Source organism: Rissa tridactyla, chromosome 11 (assembly GCF_028500815.1).
Source record: "Rissa tridactyla isolate bRisTri1 chromosome 11, bRisTri1.patW.cur.20221130, whole genome shotgun sequence".
Classification (NCBI taxonomy): Eukaryota; Metazoa; Chordata; class Aves; order Charadriiformes; family Laridae; genus Rissa; species Rissa tridactyla.
This window is the reverse complement of record NC_071476.1, coordinates 21,879,448-21,901,059: the sequence shown is the minus strand read 5'-3', so window position 1 is coordinate 21,901,059 and position 21,612 is coordinate 21,879,448. Positions and strand designations below refer to the sequence as shown.

General features: G+C 46.6%; 1 protein-coding gene across 2 annotated transcripts in view; it reads left to right on the top strand.

Annotated features, from left to right (window-relative positions):
• Positions 1 to 2,035: 2,035 nt before the first annotated feature.
• The window catches only part of PFDN1 (prefoldin subunit 1), a 34,806-nt gene continuing 15,229 nt past the window's right edge, over positions 2,036 to 21,612 (top strand). Inside the window, exons 1-4 of one of the 2 annotated variants that reach the window (XM_054217199.1) lie at positions 2,036 to 2,194; positions 2,377 to 2,543; positions 18,364 to 18,448; positions 20,349 to 20,557. In XM_054217199.1, coding sequence (XP_054073174.1) covers positions 2,162 to 2,194; positions 2,377 to 2,543; positions 18,364 to 18,448; positions 20,349 to 20,426 — 363 coding nt within the window. In that variant the 5' untranslated portion in view covers positions 2,036 to 2,161 and the 3' untranslated portion in view covers positions 20,427 to 20,557. Of the gene's footprint in view, positions 2,195 to 2,376; positions 2,544 to 18,363; positions 18,449 to 20,348; positions 20,558 to 21,612 lie in introns of those variants that run through there. The other variant, XM_054217198.1, reaches the window with a different exon arrangement.

Here is a 21,612-nt window from a genome sequence, read left to right as displayed (position 1 = left end):
GCTTGTCCAACTGTGCCTGCAGGAATGGAGTGCCAGGAAAGCAGTCTCTGCCACCCCACTGACCCCCTGGACAGCAATGGGCCACTGTGGCAGCCAGCCGAGCTGAGCACTGGTCCTGGTGAAGGCAGGCAGTAGCCTCCAGCAGCCTGGCCTTTCACCCTGCTCTGGGCACGGGCCCAGGAGCACAAACACGTCACCGGCCGCAGCATTTCCTGACTGCCACTGTGTGAAGCCCGCTTACTGCCTGTGACACTGACTCCATACTGTGACCTCTGGCATCTCCCTGCAAATCCCTTTGATGCCTGTGCCTGGCTTGTCTTTGGGGGACAAAATATGTGCCCAGCCACTAAACGCCATCACCCAGTGTGTCCCCTAGCCCACTGCCTGGGCCCACTCTGTCCTGCTGCGGGCAGAGACTGTGCGCCTGGAGAAGAGCCCTGCAGCTTCTTCTCAGTCTCTTCTCCAGAGCAAGGGTCAAAGTTAGGAGACCTCCAAAATCCCAGATGTGGATTTAATAAAAAATTGCAATATATTGCATTAGCTAATTTAATAACCAATTCTCCCCTGCCTGCCCCAGCACCTTGGCACCTGTGATTCAGCACCTTTGGCCATCAGTGTGGCAGGGTTGGGATGGAGGGGACAGCAGCGCACTGGAGCAGGGACAAAGCAGCCAGAGACACCCCAAAAGTGGCTGAAGCACCCCTGCTGCCTCCCTTCAGAAGCAGGCAGCAGCAGCCCTGCGCGTGGCTCCGTTCGGCTGCTTTTTCTCCTGACTGGGGCTGTTGGCATTTCCCAACTGCTCACCCAGCCCCTAAGCCCCAAGCCTAGGACAGGCTTTGCCACAGCAAGGCACCTCCCAGGGGTTTGTTGCCACCGCAGAGAGGGTGACACAAATGTCCCCAGGCACCCGCGGAGTTGGGGGCACAGCAGAAAGCCTCAGACTGGGCACGCACCTGCCCTCGCAGGCAGTGGGGACTGTCCCCAAGCTCCAGCTCTGCTCTGGGTGAGCGGCAATGCTGAGGGGCAGGCAGGTGGGCAGCTGCGGCGGCTGCAAAGAGCTAGGGAAGGCACTGAAAAGGGCAGCCACACTCTGGGAGCAGGTGGCAACAAGAGCTGAGAGTCCCTGAAAGTCAGATCCTGCACTCTGCTTTTTAATTTAAGTTTTTAATTTAAGGTTCCCCCCGGCCGCTTCTGGCCGCAAAGCAGCATGCTGGCCACTTCAGGTTTTGACACCTGGGCTCAAAAGGCATCTGATGGCCTCATCATGATCTCACACCTTACCCGAGCCCGCATGGGCAAGCTCCAAAGGAAGCTCCGGGGCTGGAGGGAGAGAAGGTGATTCGTTTGCGTCAGAGGAAGGCCACAGGGTGCTGGGGGAGCCGAAAGCTGCAGGAGATGCAGCGCTGCCACCCCCTCCATGGGGAGCCCACCGCCCCCCATGCCTCTCGCCGCCCGGCTCCGCACCTCTGCCTGGCAGCTGTGCCAACTCCAACCTCCCCTCGGCGTTTCGCTGCGTCTGAGATGTCTGACACCCCCGGCCCCAGCATCTCCACGGGTCTGGGGGATGAAGCCGTGCTTTTAGCACCCGTAACTGCTTTTTGGTCCGTCCCTGGCACTCCCCCTCTGGGGACTCTGGGACGCTCTCCCGGGGCCGCGCTGGAGGGTGGCAGGCAGGAGGCGGGGGTGGCTGCTGGGCTGCCAAGCCCTGGCAGAGCTCCACCAGTTCAGCCAGGGGCAGCCGGGCTGTGGCAGCCATTGTGAGGAGCGGGCAGCAGAGTGGGGCAAGCGCGTCCCCCCACGGCTGGGCACCGCCGGGCTCTGAGGGCTCCGGGGACACCTCAGGGCTGCCCAGGGGACGCAGCTGCACCCGGGCCCACAGGCACGGCCAGGCCCGATGGGCTCCCCCCTGGTTTCTCCCTCAGCGCCTGCCGCGTCTCACCGCTCGCAGGACCGGCCCGACGGGGAGGCATCATCCCCCGCATGCCAACCAGGCGTCCCCGCCCCCGTGAAGGACGCCACGGCCCAGCCTGGTGTCCCCGTCCCGCAGAGAGGACCCCACGGCCCGCCCTGCCGCCCCCGACCCGCTGAGGCGGCCCCGCGCGTGCGCAGCAGGACGCCGTGCCAGCACCTCCCCCCCGCGCAGGCGCCCTGCGGAGACAAGATGGCGGCGCCCGTGGACCTGGAGCTGAAGAAGGTACGATTCCCTCCGCGGCGGGCGGTGTGTCTTCTCCGTGTTTCGGGCGGTGTCTGCCCGGTCCCCTCCTCCCCCTGACGCTCGGGGCCGGCTCGGTCCCTGCCGCCCGGCCTCAGCAGCGCGGGGCCGGCGGGCCGCAGCCTGTCAGGGCCGCACCTCATCGCCGCTGCTCTTCCTCCCAGGCCTTCACCGAGCTGCAGGCCAAGGTGATAGACACACAGCAAAAGGTGAAGCTGGCCGACATCCAGATCGAGCAGCTGAGCAAGACGAAGAAGCACGCCCACCTCACCGACACGGAGGTCATGATGTTGGTGGACGAGACCCGCATGTACGAGGGCGTGGGGAGGATGTGAGTATCTGCCCGCTCCGCAGAGGATGGCGGGGGCCGCCCCGCTGTGCCGGGGGGGCCGCCTGGCGCTCTGCAGGGCCGTGCCTGGCTTCTCTAGCCGCGGGGGGCTGCGATTGCGGCCCCGTGCGCAGGGAGACCCCCACCAGCCTCCGTGTGCAAGGGGCCTCTAGCCCGCTGCTCTGGGCAGGGGGCTCTTCCCTTTGCAAAGAACATGCCAGCTTTCTCTCAGCGGGTTCATTTGTTTCATTTTTTTTCATTGCCATTTCATTTTTTAGTTCCAGCAATCTTCCCGGGAGTGCAGCAAGACGTACTGGGTTTTATCTTTTGGGGTTAGCTACCGGCTGCCTTGAGGAAGGACTGTTATAAATGTTATTGGCTTTGTGTGGTTTTGCTTGCTGGCTCTGCTCCTGGCCGTGATGATCTTGTCTGGCACCTCTGGGAAGTTTGTAATCCAGGCTAGCAGAGCTGCATTCTAATGACAAACAGCATTTGTCAGAAGGCTCTCGCAAATCTGTCCAACTTCAGTCATTTCTGATGTAGTTTACTTCAGACTCCTTGAAAAGCCAGTGTGCACAGTTCGCATGCTCGGGGCTTTGCTTGCACAAACGTTCGACAGAAATGCTCTTTGCAGTATCATGACTGGTGTTGCCTGGATTTTTTAAACCCTTGGAAGTGAGCATAAAGCTCATATGGGTAGTCCCAGTGCACTCATAAAGATGTACTTCCATGGTTGGATGGCTGTCAAAACAAACACCTCAAAACAGACATAACGTGTTTTGATTAACTTCTGCAACATAGTTCTGTTTGACTTCAGCAGCCTTTGGTAGAAGACCATACAAAGTGTGTTTACATGATAAATATCACAGTAGTTTTCTGCGTTTCTGATTGGAGGGTGCTATGATTTGTCTCCTGTGAGTTGGGTAACAGTGATGATTCTGTTCAGTTCGGGATGTGGTTTTGCGAAACACTGAAACTGCTCCGGCTGCTGCCAAAAGGGGTGATTGTATCAAGCTCTTCCCCACCCGGTGTTTACCCCACCTACTTTGTATCAGAGTGGATGGTCACAGGGCCGGGCGGTGAGCCAACTCAGACTACAGGTGCCCTAATCCATCAGATCACAAAATCCCCGGATTGAGTTGTAGGGAGATGGCAGGACTGGGAAGGCGGGAATGGTGTGTAGTTTGTCCATTGCTGCAAGTTTTCAGGTAAGTTGTACTCAGGCTAACGGAGGTGTTCAGCATGGCAGAGATCCTTTCTTGGCTCCCCGTAAATAAACTTTTCCACGTAGGTGAATTAAATGTTAGGTTTGTGGGGGTATGCTAGTGACTGGTAACTTAAAAGGAGATGGATTTTGGTCCCTTGGAAGAGACGACTGATTTGTCCTGGGCAGGCTGTAGGCATAGCAAATGCTCCTGTCTGGAGTAGTCATGAGACAACTCATAAGGGTTTTTTCTGTTTGCTTTTGTCACAGAGCTGACAGACGAAGAGTAGAAGATAATTCTGGAGTCAACAATTTTTTTAAAGCTTTTTTTAAGATCCAAAAGTACAGAACACTTCTCCTATATGGAGAATTCCCTCAAGATACCTTAAAAATATGAGAGTATCGGCCTTTATCGTGAAGTAATCCTGCTTGGGAATCAGACAGGGGTAGCAGATGGTGTTTCGGTGCTGGCTGAAATGCATTGTCCTGCTTTCTGTTTCTGCCTCCCACTTAGTAAGAGGTGCTTACCTGCTTTGTGACCTAAACTATTTACACTTCCCCTGCGTGCAGCAGCTGCAGGAGTGACAATCTTCTGGGGAGTCTTTTGCTTACCTTGCTGTGAGCAGACAGGGTAGCTTAGGCATGGCAGGCAGCTCTGGCTCCTCAGGGATGGCAGAGGCGCCAACAGAAAAATATTTGCATTATGATAGGATTTAAAAGATGAACTCTTCGTGGACTGTGTTGTACTAGTTGCTACGCAAATATAGATTAAGAGAGTGCTCTTCTTCTGAGTACTACTCATTCACTCTTTTTTTTTTTTCTTTTTTTTTTCTTTTTCCTTTTTTCCTTTTCTCCCCTCTTTTTTCTCCTGCCTTAGCTTGATGTGGTATTTCTGTGAACTCTGCCTGTTCTGGGTGTGGGGCTGAAGGCTGCCTTGCCAGTTGGCTCTGGTATGATCTGTGTCGTTCCCTAGTGTGGAGAACGTGCACCAGGGACATGTGGCTCTTCCTGGAGGCCACTCCAACTCCTAGTAGAGAATTTATGGCTGAAATCTGGGCTTAAAGCAAAGCAGGCTAAAGCAGCCCTTGGGCAGGAGTTAAAATCCAAGGGCAGTCTGGCATCTTGTGTTCCACTGGAGGCCAAAGGAGATGGTCCTTATAGCTCTTACGGACATATAAGCCATGTTCTGTGAAGTGGAATTGAAGATTTTTTTTAGTTTATTGGCTTTATTGGAGTTGAGCCACCAAAGGGATATTTACGATGTCTCAGTTTCTTTTGCATAGTCTAGCATGCCAATGTTAGAGCTCTAGTGGGTTTCAGTTATCCAGAAAGGGTGGAAGTCTGCATCAGTGTTAACTCTGATTATCAGTGCTCTTCTGACAGCTTGCCTGAATAGCTAAATTCTTTAAGTAAGTTCTGTGCTTCTGTTCCTGTGCTCAACTTCATTTTTTCTTCTTCTTTTTTTTTTTTTTTTTCCTTTAACCCATTTAAGCTGCTACTTAAAATCTGTCTTCTCATAGCATTTCTGGGTTTTTTTCTCCAGCTTTGGTGGTTTGGGGCGTGCGCATGGGGCTAGTACGTACAGTTCTGTAGGATGATGCTCCAGGTCTTCGTGGAATTTGAAGGCTTGAGGAACTGTGGTGATGTGCTGCGTCCTGGGAGGAAGTCTGCCTAGTTCAGTACTCGCTTCTGCATTACTTGGAAAGCAGTTGTGTGGTTTTTATTCTCTGAACCCCTATCTTGAGCCTTCTTCCTTTCCGAGAGGCTTGCCCTGCACTGCTGGCAAATGTGAAAGTCCATTTGTCATTCCTCAACTTGGTGTCTTTGGTTGGTTTTTTTTTGTTTGTTTTGTTTTTTAAATATTGTAGTGTGTATAACATGCAGGGGCCTTACTGGCCTCCACATGTGGGGCTCGATTTACTTTTGCTATAGCTATTTTTGGTTTGACATAAGAAATGTCAGTGCTACATAGTATGAGATGATGAATTGCTGTGTACTGTACATATCCGTGAGGCTGGGATATCATCTGAGTGGTGGCATCTTGCCAAATACATTTCAATTCTGTTACTTCATACTCTTTGGAAAGGCCTGTTACATAGCCTGAGACAACTACCACTATGCTGGACTTCTGCTTCAGCTATTTGTGAACTGATATCATCATATTGCTTTGAGAACTATGCTGAAAGTTTAAGCTTCAGAATTCTGTCTGAATATTTCAGACCTTTCCCTTTACATTCTTTGAACCCATAACCTGGACAAGACCCTTATTTACAGAAGAAAAATGTCTGGCACTTGTGCTAGGCACAGTGAGGAGAGCACTGCAGTTTTTCTTGCTGTGCCAAAATAGATAGTTGGTTTTGGTTTGATATTGCTTTATCATCAGTTTACTTTTACAAGAAATGGGAGAATGCTTACAAAAATAAAATATAAGAAAATAAAAGTCAAGCAAGTACCACAGCACAACTTTATGTTCAAGGTTCCCTGCAAGTATAGTGTATTATTACAGCTGTTTGTGTAAAATGACTTTGTGTGAGTATAGTATTTTATGGGGACAGCTGTAATAATATGATTTTGACTTTTTTTTTTTTTAAAAGCGGATCAGCTTTTTGGTGGCTGAACTGTACGCAAGTGAAACCTGAGAGAGGATTAAATGTTCTTGATTGTTCCCGGGATTTAAACGCATTTCTGCTTTTACTGTGATTCTTGATTTTGTTTGAAAACGGGACATCGTGGATCATTGTAAGCTCTTTCCCCAACCCCTGAAGACAGCAATCCCTACTGCACATCACTCGATACAGCTGCAGTAGCTGCATTTTTACTTTTTGTGCGTGTATGAGATTGGTGTTTGATTCTACCAGCGCAGATCACTGCAGAATATGGTAGCTGTACTGGGCTTCCCGCTCACATTTCAAAAAACTCACGAAGAACTGAAGGACACGCAAGGCTTAATCTTTATGGTTCAGTTACTAACTATAGGCTGGTCTGTGAAACCCGAGTGGCTTCTCTTTCGCCCATCTCCTTGGGTAAGGCTTTGTGCGGAGTTCAGCGCTGGAGCCCAGCTGCTGGGAAGCCGACAGGTGCTGCAATACTTAAAGGAATCCCAGGGACAAGCGTGTTGCTGTCAGCCTCTGGTCAATATGTAGTTTGTAAACTTGAAGCTCCTCTATCTAGTTATTGAAAAAGGGAAGATTTTATTTTCCACAGTAAGTCTGGTGTGTCTAGTAAGTACAACCAGGCACTGAACTGTGAAGAAAACAAAATTTGTGTCCAGCTGCTTGCTACTTGACTAGTGTTTATGCTGTAAGTTGAACAAGCCGTGGTGTGTGAGGAATCAAAAGCTACGTGGTGCAATGTGTTCATAAGCCCTAAGGTTTTCCATCACCCAGTTGGTTTTTATTTCAGGTTTTTCTCTGTTTTGAACTACTCACTTTTGTTGCAGCCTGAAGAATAGAACATTCTATTCTAAATGACACTCACAGTGTTATTTGTGAGTGGGCCTCTGAAAAGTTTGGTAGATCTTTTCAGAGAGCTGGTCACAGGAAGCAAAAATCAAACCGATGCCTGCAGGGGTAGTACAGTAGTAGCCTGTACAGATGCCTTTGACTTGAGCAGTGAAGTAAGGGGCAGCAGTTGGTTATCGTCCGCTTCCTGGCTGATCAGGAGTGCGAGAGGAGCATAGCTGGTCAGTGGGCTTCGTGGTTAACTGCTGACAACAGTGGGATATTGGGTGTCTGTACTCCTGGTTTCCGTTCCAGATCAGGAAGGGAGTTTATTCCAACTTGACATCTTCCGATTTCTCAAAAACGTTCTGCCCTGCCCTTCCCCGACTTAGTTCTTGATCTTATTCCTGCTGCCCTGGGCTGCTCATTTGTAATCTCCTGGATATCTTGGTCCAGTTATAGATCTCCTGCCCTGCTGCTCTACATAATTTCTCCACGCAATACTGAAACTTCAGAGAAGAAGAGATTTCCATGGCTTGCATGCAAGATGTGTATCTGCCCAGTTTTACGAAACAGCTGCCTTTATTTTAAAAAATTGGCTTTAGACAGAGAACTGGTGTAGAATGGATGCATTTGATAAGTCAGTGTTTGTCAAATGTATAAGCAGCAGAAAAAAGGGTCTTACAATAAAAAAAGCTATTTTTTTTTTTTTTAAAAAAAAAAGGTGTTTTACTTAGCCCTACTTGAAAAAAACCTGTTGGTTATAGTGCATGCGTATTGATGCTTGGCTCCCTTGCCTGGAGACATTTAACTCTTTAGGAGCATTTTTCTGTTGGGTCTTGGAGTATGACATTCAAACAAATCTGTTCATTTGCCTTTCATTTATCCCTAACTTTTTTTTCCTGCCTGTTATCTAGAGAACACAGTGCGGGGAGCTACCTGAGGAAACGTGAAGGAGACGAAACCTAAACTGAGATGAGGGTCAGAACAGAGACAAACTACTCGTGCAGACTTTGCTAGAAGAGACGGTTTGATGTGCTGTGATCCAGAGGCAATGTGCTGCCATATAAATGCCAGAGCCTTCAAGAAGTCTTGCGCTTGCAGGGCAGCAGTTTGGAGGTCAGACTGTTCTGGGGAGCGAGGGCTGTAGTGAGGCACCTTCGTTTTGTCCCTACCTCCAGAAAGAGGAGGGGTTTCTTGCAAGTGCAACATATGTGTTGCTTGAGTGGTACAGAGTTCTCGTTGGATACATGCTAGACAAGCATTAAATATTTTGGGGAGCTAGCACTTCTGCTTTTGTGGCTTGCTGTGCCAAATGACTGCCGAAAAATTATGGAACATGACTGTCTTATCTCTGAAGTTCTCCAACCACTTAAAATGTCACTCTGATATTCTGAGACAGCAAGGAACTTCCATTTATTTTAATATTTAGTGGATTTAAAGTACTGTACTTTATGTCTTTTCCCCTGCTTCCTAAAGTAAATATCGGAATCGAGTGTTAGAGTCCCTGGGGAAATGCTGAGCGCTAGAGCACTTCTTTCAGAATATAGGGCTGTTTCTCTGGTTTAGCGCAGGCCAAAGAGCAGAATGGCCAAATCGCTGGACAGTAGTAGTACAGGTAGAGTCCCTGTCGTATTCCTGTCTCGCTTGGGGATGCCTTTCCAGGTGTGGTGTCAATGGATGCCTAGCCAGCGGGCAGGGTGCATCAAGGTACCCGACACTCGGCCCACAGTTGTCGGGTAGAGATGCCCAGAGTCAGTCTCTGGTCCAATATGTGTATGGCAACGTATGTCAACAGCTTTGTATTAAGGCTGTTCCACGTAATATATAAATTTTCTGTGGAACAGCCTTAATACAAACAAGAAATCTAGGTTTAGCATCCTCTGACCTATCTGCCCATTCAAAGCCTGAACGAAGGAGGATTTAATTCATGTCCCCTACATTAAAACACTGAAGTGTGAGGAAGCCAATATGTGGGATGAGATTGCCGTTTTACAGAAGTTTAATACAGAGACGCAAGAAACAAAGTGCTGAACTCAGGAATGCTCCAACTGCTGTCTTGAATTTTTATTTTTGTTTTCTCCAAAACTATTTGCTGAATTAAGAGAATGTTGTGGCCAGTTTAAAAAAATTAAATAAATAAAATAATCAGTCTTTCTGAGAAGAAACGATTTTCCAAAACAACATGCAGCCTTTTTGGTCCACAAATGCTGATTCGAAATAGTTTGTTCTTACTGATTAGGAAACAACAGTGTGATTGTTTTAGTGCTACCTAATTTAACTCTAGCATCCAGAAATATCTGTGTATTAGTGTTATGCTTGAATTCTTTCGACTGGGTTATCTTTACATCCACTTCTGTGATGTTTGCTCTCTTGCTTTCTTTGATGCTTTGTCGTAGCAGGATTTGCCATGTGCAGAAGCCACAAGACAATAGTTGGGTCTTTCTCCTCACTTGGCATTTCAAAGGTTTCTTCCTGGGCAAGGCACAAAGCATTTATTTTTTTTTTTGTTGCAACTGTGGATGGATTTGCTTTTCAAAAGAGATGTATCCTGATTTTGCTAGTTTTCCTCTGTAGATTCTTAGTGAAAGGCTGCTGCTGAGAAGGGTACAGTTAAGTTTGCCTGTCACAGTACAGCAGTAGCTCCAGGTCACTTCATTTGCTACTGCAAAGTTCAGCTTTCTGATGAAGATTCTGAAGAAACAGAAGGTTTACCAATAGAAAAAAACCTTTTTTTAAAACATAAATTTCTTTAGGATTGGTTGACCGGGGTGTTCACACCAACATTTGCTTGTTTGTGTTTTCCTACATGTGTGTTTATTTGATGTTGTGGGGTTGGTTTGGTTGGCTTTGGGTTTGGTTTTGTTTTTTTTTTTTTTCTTTTTTTTTAAATGTTCTCCCTTAGGAATTTGTGGGGGATTCTTAAAAATACAGGAGACTTTAGAAATGGATCGTGACTTCCCATTGTCGGAAAAATGGTTTCTGTTTTCTGCTGCTTGCAACTTTCAAATATGGTACAACCTAGACTGCAAAAAAAATAAATCTATTTGAAGTGCATCTGCTAGAAGGCATCCTGTAGTCATTTGAGTTTTCCTTTGCTTAAAAAAGCTAGAGGTCATCGTTGCTACATACTAAAAATTAAATTAAAGCAAAATTAAAAGATAAAAGCACTAAACCAGGGCTATAGTGAGGAAAAACTACTCGTGGAGATTTTGCCTCCGTGCACTGCAATCATGTTTGCACTGTTTTCCCCACATGTTTTGAATCTCAAATGTTATTAATTCCCGTGTGATAGCGAGGAGGTGTTTTCTTGCTTTCTTTTTTTTTTTTTTTTTTCAAATTCTGTTTATGTCGATTGAGTCCTCAAAAAGAATTGATGATGTTCTTTAAAAGCAGACCACGGCGCTATTTTATTATTTTGGGTTGTGCTATATTTAATACACACTTAGAGGTATATTCCTGCTTTCTTTTTTTAAAGAACCAAGCATGAACAATGGTATAAATCTACCATCTAGTTAAGTGTCTGGCAATGCAGAAACTGCTGTTTGCAAGCTGTGTTACTATCTTGGCTTAAGGTAACGTAATATGCTGTAGCTATTGACAGATCAAGAAAAAAAAAAAAAGTGAAAACTCAATGTAAACACGGCCCGAAGTGCAGAACAAACCCCACTGCCCCTCAGCGGGGCAGGACGGACGTGTTGGGCCAGTCCTTGGGGAGGTTTCAGGAAGCAAACAGTGTGGCACTTTTTGTTCTCTTCCTTTAGCTCCTTAAAGTAAATAGGTTTATGGCTTACAAATGTTCATCTGAGTAAAAGTTACCCTTGTTGTGGCCTACATAAGGCTCAGTTTGGACGGCTTCCAGTGCCGCTAATCCCGGTCTCTGTGTGTGCTTCAGCGCTCTCAGGCTGAGTTTGCGCACGTTCTGCTGCCCACCAGAGATGCTGCCGGCATGCTTCAACCCATGTCTCCTTCCCAAACAGCTCCTGGTGCGTATCCACCTCGGAGTGCTGTAGTAAAATGACACGTGAACTATAAACGGCTGCTCCTGGAATGTATTAATATATAATCCTCCCAATATAAGCTGCAGGATTTGTTTTGCTTTAAAGTATGTGCTGCTTTGGGGGCGGGGGGAAGGGGGAGTAGATAGGTTTAGCTGTATTGAGAGTGACCCAATGAGACTACTGGCCACTGAAATAAAAGCAAACATAGGAAAAGCTTCAGCTCATCTGATCCAACTCCGTCTGTTTCTGGACAAGCTCTAGTTAAGGCATATGATCTGTTGAATGGGAAATTCAAAATCAGACTGAAAAATGTGAAACCCTTAGACTTGAAGGGTGGCAGCACAAACTATAATTAGTCATGATTTTGCTGTTTGTTTTTTTGTTTTGTTTCTTTTTTTTTGTTGTTTTTTTCTTTTAAATATTGCTTCCTTGTCTTGTTTGGAACTAGGTTATTCATCTGGAATGACTAAAGTTGGAATTTGCTGGGGTATAAGCAGTGCCTGTTATGAACTGCATAGCAAATCATTGACAAAAGCGTACGCAGACCTTAGGAGTGCAGAAGGGGACTACTGGGTGCTTGCAGCTGTGCACAGCCGGCTCCTTTTCAGTCGAACTAGATTGCTCGGGATCAGCTTGTTGGAAGCCTCTCTTCCATTGGCTTTGAACAGTACTTAAAATGCAGTAATCTCCTCCTGAGAATGCTCAAAGCCTGAGCAGCAGTGCAAGTTCAGAATTAAAAAGCGCCTTTAAATAGATAAGGGCATGACTGGGCTTAGCCCAACTTTTCTCATGGAGTAGTCTAATGAAAACGCTTGGTTTCGAGGAGCAGGGTACTCCATGTGAACGACTGTGCTGTGATATAGCACAGTGTGTTAGGTTTTTTTTAGAAATACAGTAAACATGTTAAAATAATGTTATGGCTTTGTACAAAGCTGTTAGTTTTCTTTTCAGAATCTTAAGTTTTTGTAGAGAGTTCCCCAAATGCAATGGGAACCGTAAAGCTGAAGTTATAATGACCTTTTGTGTGAACGGGAAGCTGGGCTGAAAGGGCTTTTACATCTGTCATTCATCGCTATTGTGGCAAAATAGCACTGGAGCATCCCTACCTGTGAAATTGTCTGTCCCTGGCATTGGGCAGAGAGATATCGGTATCGGGCAGAGGAAAAGCTAAGGCTTCCCCTGGCACCCCAGATTCTGGCAGTGGTCTACGCAGACCCAGGTGGGAAGAGTTGCGTTGCAGACTGGCAGGAGGGAGCCCCGTGGCCTGCTGTGTGGCTCCTTCTCTCCTGGTTTTAATACTTCAACATGAACAGCTTCTTGCACCGGCAAACTGCAGGAGAAACACCTGAACCGTGTTCCCTGGCCAGAGCAGGAAGAGGAGGGAGTGCTCATGTCTGGGGCAGCCGCCTGCCGCTGAAAGCTTCAGACGTAAGGGTGGAAGTTGGTGGCAGTTGTAAGTAATTGAAAATAGGGGTTCTTATGGAAAACCTTAACTATGAGCATCACTGGTACTCCACCTTTAATAACTTTAATGACTTATATGTCATAATGAAGAGTCGTGTTCTGAACAAACATCTCCATAACCTCATTCATTAAGAGATGAATCTTTCAGTATCTAATATTATGTCTTAAAGTCAAGTAAACAGTACATTTTGGTGCAAACAGACTGAGTTATGGAATTACTTATGCTGTATGGACATCACTTTGTGGGTGTGTGTGTGTAACACAAAGGAGCAGACAGATGATGAAGCTGACAGCGTTGCTGACCGGCCTGACTAGAGCCTGAAGACCGTTTTGACCAGGGCATAAGGGATTGCTCTATAAACACTGAACAAATGGGCACCATATCTAGAAATTTATAATTGGAAAGGGGTAAAAGATCCCTTCAGAAGGAAACAAGCGGTGATTCTCAGAGAGAGTATATAAACCACTTTCTCTGCCTTAGGGAAACAAAAATCCTGATGTGGAGCTAGCAGAGGGAGGAAAATAGAAAGAAGTGGGAATACTTAGAGTGAGGTTTCTCTTTCAGTTCCCTTGTGCTCTATTTTTGTTCCTCGTGTTACACTTGAGGACCAGCAGTCACCAGGAGACCAGAGCACGTAGGTACAGCCGATTCGCAAACACTTCAGTCTGTAATAGAGCTGCTCTTGGTGGCAGCACGGGTTTGGCTGAACATTGCTGCCCTCAAGGACCCCACTCCTCCGTAGCTTTCTTTTCTAATTTTCCTTGTTTTGTTTTCAGTTTTTACCTTTGTGGATGTTGTAAAAATGGCTAACTATCCAGAATAGGGCAAATCCTGCTCTGTTTTTACTAGCCATTTTCTATGAAATGGGTGGCCAGCTGAGATGTGGTGAACTTGTCCGTTCTGACCCAGATATATTTCTGACGTTATTTAACGACATGTCATGGTTTTGGCCAAATTGGCCAACAGCTGGCAACAGATGCTCTCCCCCCACCTCTCGCACATGGAGAGGAGGAAGAGAGATAAAGAGATTTACAAGTTTAGAAGAAACTAAACTACTTTAATGAAATATTAATAATAAAATAAAAAGGAAAATAATGAAGTAGATACAATATATACAAAACCGTATTAAGCTCCCAGAATGATGTCACCGGCAGGCACTGGGGAAGTCCCAGACTGGGCTCAGTGACGGGTGGGAACTGGATTCCACAGATGGAGTCAGGAACGCACAGATTGGGATCAAAGGCAGATGGACAGGGTCCTCCTCGGACATCTGCCATTGAAGAAGGAGGCTGACCCTTTGATCCCTCAGCTTTTACACTGAGCATGGGGCAGATGGGATGGGATACCCCTGTTGATCAATTTTGGGTCACCTGTCCTGTCCGCTCCTCCCCGCAGGTGGGACCCCTCTGCGCTTTTCCATTTCCGACCCTCCAACTGGGCAAATAATGAAATTAGCTGACCTTGGTTGTTACAGCAGTAAGTATAAGCAAGAGCCTCTGTGCACACCATTCCTTGGCACTAACTGGTAAACATTGGTCTTATCAAGCTGAGAAGGAACAGTTTTCTGCACAACATGCTGTTAATTTCAGAGAGTCAGAAGAGGCCTAGCTAAGAAGTAAAATTACTGAACAGAAAAACAGGTTTTGTTTTACCTCAAACCAGGACACAACAGTGAAAACGTTCCTGTGTGAAGAGGTGATTGTTGCTAAGCTTTGTAATTGCCACTGTGATGCGGAACATTTTTCTGAGTCATTGGTTCACATGGTTCACATTCGATAGCGTAGGTGTTGTGTTTGACAGGTCTATTAGTGCGCTGTGATGCTTCACTGGGAGAAGGCGGACGCAAGCGAACTCACTTATCTGGAAGACGATTTGGTTTGCTGCTTGTCTTCTGTGGACTATCAATACTTAAAAGCCATCCCAGTTCAATGCACAGACTCTCAGAGCTTGAAGCCTCTATGGTGGGCTCTGGCAGAGCAGCCTGTGGAGGTAGCTCTTCGGTGGTGATTTGGGCCAAGGGCTTGGTGTTAGTCAGGTCATCTGCCAAGCTCAGCATCACAGAGCAGAAAGTGTCTCCTCAGCGCTGTGAATCAGTGACTGATGTGGGGCCAGTTCTCAGCTGGTGGTATACCTCCGGGCGGCAAATGAAGTTCACGTGTTTGAAAGGCTTGTTCACAAACCCACTCAGGGAAGAACTAAGTCCTTGGAACCTCCCGTGACTCTTCCATGAGCCTAAAAATTCATAAATAAAATAATCACATTTAACTAAAAACAGGCAGCAGAATGACACTGCCCTATTTCTCCAGCTTGCTGAGAAAAAAAAAAAAATCATCGACTTGGTGTTTTACTTGGGGTAATTGGATGAATGAAAGCCAGATTAAATTTAAACTCTGGTTTATTACAAGTGCCCTGCAGCACCTCTTACCTAATGAGCAGAACAAGCTTCTGCTTTTTCCAGGTGCTGCCATAAACCACATTATTTCCTTAGGTGAAAACTTTGGCCAAGATCTCCATGTGTGTATCCCAAGCCAGAAGCTGAAACACCGATGAGTTTTTTGAGTCCTCCTTACATTGGAAAGCGAAGCCACAGATTTAAATAGTTAACTGTGGATGTGGTTTTATGGCTTCAGCTTTCGGAAGACTGGCCTTCGACAGCTTACGTGGCAGCACCTGTGCTCTTCAGGCTGAGGGCTCCATGGTCTTGCGGCAGGGAATTAAAATAAGTGGCTTGAAACTGGTACCGGTGAAGACGTTCTGAAGGATGCTGCTGGCCAAGTCAGGGACACTTGATCTGCTTCGGAGCCAGCGTGTGAACGGACACAGGTTCCAGCCCACTATTTTATGGCAAATAAAATTGGGATGATTGTATTTGTGTCCAACTGCCCGCATAAGTCTCGTCAGTGCTAACTTTGGCCATCCAATTTTAATTTGTTGTCACATGTCTGCCAGAGCATTGCAGGAGGGTGGGAGGGAGGATATTTTCCCTGATGACTGCTGTTGACATTTGCAGAATAGAAGTGAAGTCAGCCACTTGTTTGTTCAAAGGTTTTAGTGCCCGTAGCGGTTCTCAGCCAGCTGGGATCGCTCAGCGCCTGTGGCCCAGCGGGGACCTTCCCAGCTGCAGCATGGGGAAAATTGATCGAGCTGTGTTGGTGTTTAACTTGGTTTCTTAGCATAGGGGCATCAGTGAAACCAAAGTGATCGATCTTGCTATAGAATTTGGGCAAGCAAATGAGAAGGTATTCTCTTCTTCTCGGCTGGCCCCACAAAAAAAGGAAATAATTAAGGAAGTGTTCACATGCACGCACAGGCTCAGGGAAGCTGTGACGTGGCAAAGGACTGATGGCTTTGTTGACTGAGGGCATCATGTGGCTTTGATTTTTCACTAATAGCACCTACTACAGAAGCAAGGCAAAATTTTAGTCTTCACCCCAAAATCTGACTTGTGAAGGTTAATGTTTGTTTCTTCGGGTGTCGCAGGCTCAAGTTAGGAGCGTCAGAATGATGTGGTTGCTGGTGGTCCTGAGAAGTAGCTCCTCTCTGGCTGGATCCTGGCTCTGCATCTAATAGCAATGTAAATAACTTCTCTCTCCTAGGAGGACGGCCATGGACTTGATTTTCACAAGACTGAGCAAAACCTGCATTTTATCTCAGCAGGCTGGTGTGTGCTGGGGCCTGAAAACATTAGCACTGTGTGAAAGTGGGTTGTGGGGGCGCCTGATGGAAAGGGGAGGATGGAGGGGACAAAGAGCGTATGAGTGAGCTGTGTTTTAAAGAGCAGGAGCAGATATACAACAAAGGTGACACCAGTAATAAACATGAGACGAGACTGGGAAGAAACAAGGAGAGATTTGACAAAACTGCAAAGTAAAAGATATAGTGGAAGTTACTGTAGAAAAGACGAAGTGAAGTGCAACAAGGGAGAGAAGTGGGAGAAGGAGGAGGAAGCGATTGCTAGGCTCAGTTAATAGCATCACCAAAGAGAGTTTTAACTGGAAACCTTTTATAATTAACCGCAGTTCTGCTCCCATGCATTTCAGGAATGCATGCGGCAGGTAGTTTTCCTTTTGGCTGTTGTGCATGCTGGGTTTTGAGCCAAGTGGCAGATCCGCATTTGCGTTTACCAGGCCCTGAGCAAACACATTAATAATGTCATCTATCATGGGAGATGGCACTGATCTCAGTTTTTTTTCTGTAGCAGACAGGGAATGCATTCTTATTCTGCCCTGTCTAAAGCTGCTCATTTTAACTGTTAGAGCACGAGCTTTTGTCACCTGGCAGGAAGACATTGACCCTAGTTGGTGCTGGAGGGAGACCTTGACCTCGTTGGTATGACACGTGGAGGCTCCTTCTAAATCCCCTGGGGGACTTTCTAAGTAGGGAAGGGGTGAATCTGTGGCGTGTACATTTGTGTCTGGAAGGATGAAAAACAACCATGGAGGGTTCCTAAAATTCATTTCAACTTAGTTGTCCTTTACCTCTTTGTGGAATGCCAGTGCCATGTGCTGGAGAGCTGCTTTGGATGCTAGTGCTCTTTCAGAGACTCTGCTGAGCCAGTCAGACAGCTTTTTGCATGCTGGTGAGCAGGACTGCTGTGACTGAGATGTTACGGATATATCTTTCAAATCCCTTTGGCCATTAAAAAAAACAGAACAAGTGGAAACCAGTGGCTGCAATTTCAGTTAAAAACGACCGCTTCCCACCCCACAGAAAAACCCTCTGAATGTAGAAAGCCCGGGAATTCAGAGGCGAGTGAGAGTGTTGTGTTAAAGCCAAGCCTTGAGAAGTGGGAGCTGTGAAAGCTCAAGTAAAGGCAGATGTACCATGGCTCTGTGTTTCTGGTGGAAGCACCTGGCTCTGTATCATTGAATCACAAAAGGGTTTGAGTTGGAAGGGACCTTTGCAGATCATCTAGTCCAACCTCCCTGTCACACAGCTCCCCCTGGTTGTGGTGTCCAGCCCACACCTCCCACCAGCCCAGGTTGCTCCAAGCCCCGTCCAACCTGGCCTTGAACCCCTCCAGGGATGGGGTAGCCACAGCTTCTCTGGGTAACCTGGGCCAGGGGCTCACTGCTCTCATCATAAAACATTTCTTCCTTATATCCAATCTAGCCCTGCCCGCTTTCAGTTTAAAACCGTTGCCCCGTATCCTGTCACTGCAGGTCCTGTCTTTCTTACAGGGCCCTTTTATGTATTGAAAGGCCACAGTCTGGGCTCCCTGGAGCCCTCTCCAAGCTGGACAACCTCAAATCTCTCAGCCTTTCTCTGTAGAAAGGCTTTTTTTATTGTGCAGGTTTGTTTAGCTTGTGAGCGCTAAAATGGTAATGAATGGCTCTTATCCATTGAAAGACGCTTCCTTGACTACATGCCGTCAACTGATTTAGATCCCTTTGAAGGGAATCTGCTGACAGACTCCCCTTGCTTGCTGTGTGCAAGAGCTGCTTTCTGATCGTGCATGAATGATAGAGGGAGATCTGGATGCCTCCATTTTCTTCCTCCCAAGTCATGGGTGGGATTAGTGAGCAAGCCTTTGAGGCCAGCCTGGTGGTTTGTGTGAGCTATCGTAGCAATTTCTTGTGCCTCTGTCCAGAACGCGTGGGTCGAGGCTGAGCACTTTGCAGAGATCACTGTAGTTTAACTTGGTGTGCAGCTAGGTGTACCATAGATGTAAAAAATAGCCAACAGCTATCTGTCTCTCTTTTTTCACTTTTAGGTTCATTCTTCAGTCTAAAGGAGTGATTCATAATCAGCTCTTAGAAAAACAGAGAATAGCCGAAGAGAAAATTAAGGAATTAGAGGTAAGTTTTTGGCAGGTAATGATGACGAAAGTAGAACACTGAAGGTCAACAAGATGCTGTTTGCTACATCACTTGTTTTTATCTGGTACTTTTCATTCTGAAGGGTTGTAACTAGGTGCCCGTGACAAGTGACCTACAGGTAATTCATATCGCTTGCTTTCTTCGCTAGATCTACAACCCCAGCTAGGGATTGATTGTTCCCTCTGCGTCCTGATATGAAAACTGGTGGTGAGGGATTCAAATGAGATTAGCGGGAGCAAAGTTTAAAACTAGCAAAAGGATGTTTGTGTGGTTATTTGCAGCAGATAGGTGATGTGAAACTGCCAGTGCTGTGGATATTAGAAGCTTACAGTGGCTCAGGACAATTGCACAAATTCATGGAAGAGAAATCCATTGAGAATTACCAAATATGTAGAAATGGCATCCTGCTCAGGAAGTCCCTGAGCTAAAAATGTCTGGAGGCTGGGAAAGTATGAGGAGGAAGTACCATATATGCCTGCCCTGTCCTTACACTCTGCCCTAGGCATCTACTTGTGGCTGCTGTTGAAGACCGGATCTATGGGGAGATGGGACTTTGTTTTGACGATGTGGTCAGAGCACTTCTGTGTTCTTATGTTTATCTGGTTGGAGTATTCAAGGCAGAGGAGAGTATCTAGGAAACATGAAGTAGTGCCTGCACAAGTTCCAGCGTTCAAACAAGTTATCTAGTAAATCTTGATTATCTTCTGGTGGCTACATGTACAGCTTACATTTTCAGAGATGATGTTCAAAATGTACTTTTCCAAGGCTGTTAGTGTATTTTTTTTTTAATTATTAATAGCCCTAAAATATAGTTAATACAAACCCCTGTTGCTTGGTTTGTGTGGAATGCCAGAGAAAACAAAGACTGAGTTTTGTCAAGCTCGTCATTTCATCTGTCAGTGTTTTGGGGACGGTGAGTGTGGATACCAGCTAAGCAGGGACGGGCAGGAATAGGAAGTCAGTGTTCAAACCTACTCAAACACGTGCAGTTCTGTCTCCGTTGTCTCCTACTTACATTAAAGCAGAAGTAGAGTTTGTATTTTTTTTTTTAATTCCTTCTTAAAACTCAGGTTGCCCTGGGGATCTGTAGGGCAAGCACATCACTATATGTTGTGTTATCTGGCACAGAAATCACTCCGGGCATTAAGGGGTTTTCTGTTTCTGTCCATGAGAACTTCTGCACAGGGAGAACAAGTACTCCACGGATAGGCTGTATACGTAAGGTGGTGTTAATGCAGACACGGCACAGCCATTTTCATGGTTATGTGATAAAAGTGATTGTATCTGGGCTACAACTGAGCCATCCCAGATGCCAGTGGCTTTGTGCAAAGACAGCCCTGCGACTGGGGTTGGAGAGCTTCCTAGCGGCATGTCTGGATTTGGAAGCGATTGGAGTGTACTTGACAGCCCTTGTTTACAAACTGCCCATCGGGTCCCTTACGCCAGCTCCATCGGGCTGTGGTCAGCTTTTTGGCTACTGTGCCCTTCAGCTGTGCATCTGGGTTTCTTCCTGTTGCTGGTGGGGAATGATCTTACCTCCTGAACTTTCCAATTGCTAAGTTCAGCAGAATGTGTGGAATTGCCCCCAAATTATAACTGTTCTTACACAAAGCTTTAGAGCTGGCTGCTTCGCAGGTGTATTTTTCTGATTCGTAGCTCCCTGTTGCTTGAGTCTCTGGTTGTGGCCACTGAATTGAAGATCCCAGCAATAGTGACCGTCTCAAAAGGTCACTTTCGCTCCCACTGGGAGTGAAAAGGTCGTTGCTACGCGGGTTGGTTTTTCCTTTTAACCATGGAGAGTAGGGCTCAGATTGTCAGTTTGTTCAAACTCAGAAAACAGTTTGTTTTCAAGTCCATCTTTTAACTACTCTGCTTCCAGCTGGCTGGCAGTTTTGTGGAAAGGTTTTTCCTTGGGCTTTGGATTCCCCATGGAAGAGGACAAACTGCTAGAAACTAAGACTTCAGGGGAAATAGCCTGACTCCAAGTCAGAGAGCACTTATCACAGGAGTAGGGGATTTTGCTCTCCTGAAAACACATTGTGACAGAAGCAGGAAAGAATGTGAAAATTTGTGACCTTGTGCTTCCACTGCATCACTTTAAAATAATATCTAAACCAAGATACATTAAAGCTTCCCTCCATCTGTTATTGAAACTGGAAGGATTTTAAAGCTTAGGTTTATATTTTACATTGCTTACTTTATTACTTAATCCCATTTCTCACTTCGCATTGTTGAATCGAGCTGGTCAGAGCAATAGTCCAGTATCCATATGGTGTGGCTGATCTGGTTCCTCGTGCAGCGTGAGCTTGAGACAATGATGCCTTGCTGTTACGATGCTATTGCTAAGGTGTTGTGAAACGTGTATTTTTGATACAAGCCTGAATTTGAGAAATGCTCTCGCCGCTAGCTTGGTGCTGTTGGCACAGGAGCACGGCGCGGGGGGCTGGGTTCACGCTGAGCTCTTCTGTAAATCCATCCAGCTGCATAGCAAGGAGAGCTCCCGAGTGCAGTTCGTGAAAGCGAGGGTTTTAACCTGCTTCAGAGGCGTGAGCTGGGTTTCCTGACAGAGTGAACTTTGAAAAGAGTTTTGTGTCTGGTTTGAAAGCTTCTTTTCTCCCTTCTCTGATAGTCTCCCCTACAGTGCATGATTGCGATTGTTCTCTTTCCCTCACTCCCCTCTCTTGGGTTCCTCCGCTGTTGAAGCCGTGCGTTGCCTTTTTCAGGGCAGCATCACAAAATCGATGTGACGGTTTGGTCCTCCCTGCTGTCATTGCATGGCAAAGCAGCAAGGAGGGCCAGACGTGTCTTCGTACAGGGCTGTGAAGATAAGGTTTGCCTGGAATATGCAGTGGCTGTACCTGGTGAGAGGTGTTCTGAAAACACCAAAGGGGTGTGGGTGTACGAGCGGGCAAATGTGTGGCCTGTTGGTTGCTCTGTGAAAAAAGCAGGGTAGCTTTACCAGCTTTTTCCTTAGGTTAAAGCTTGTTAAAGCTAAGGTACGAATGTGAATATATGTATGTATATATGTAGCATTCTTAACTTTCACAACTTGTATATAATCCTTTGGAATCCAAATAGACTGCCCAGGTTTGCTGGCAAAAAACACACGCCTGCTTAAAGGCTGTGCCAGTGAGGCTTACAAA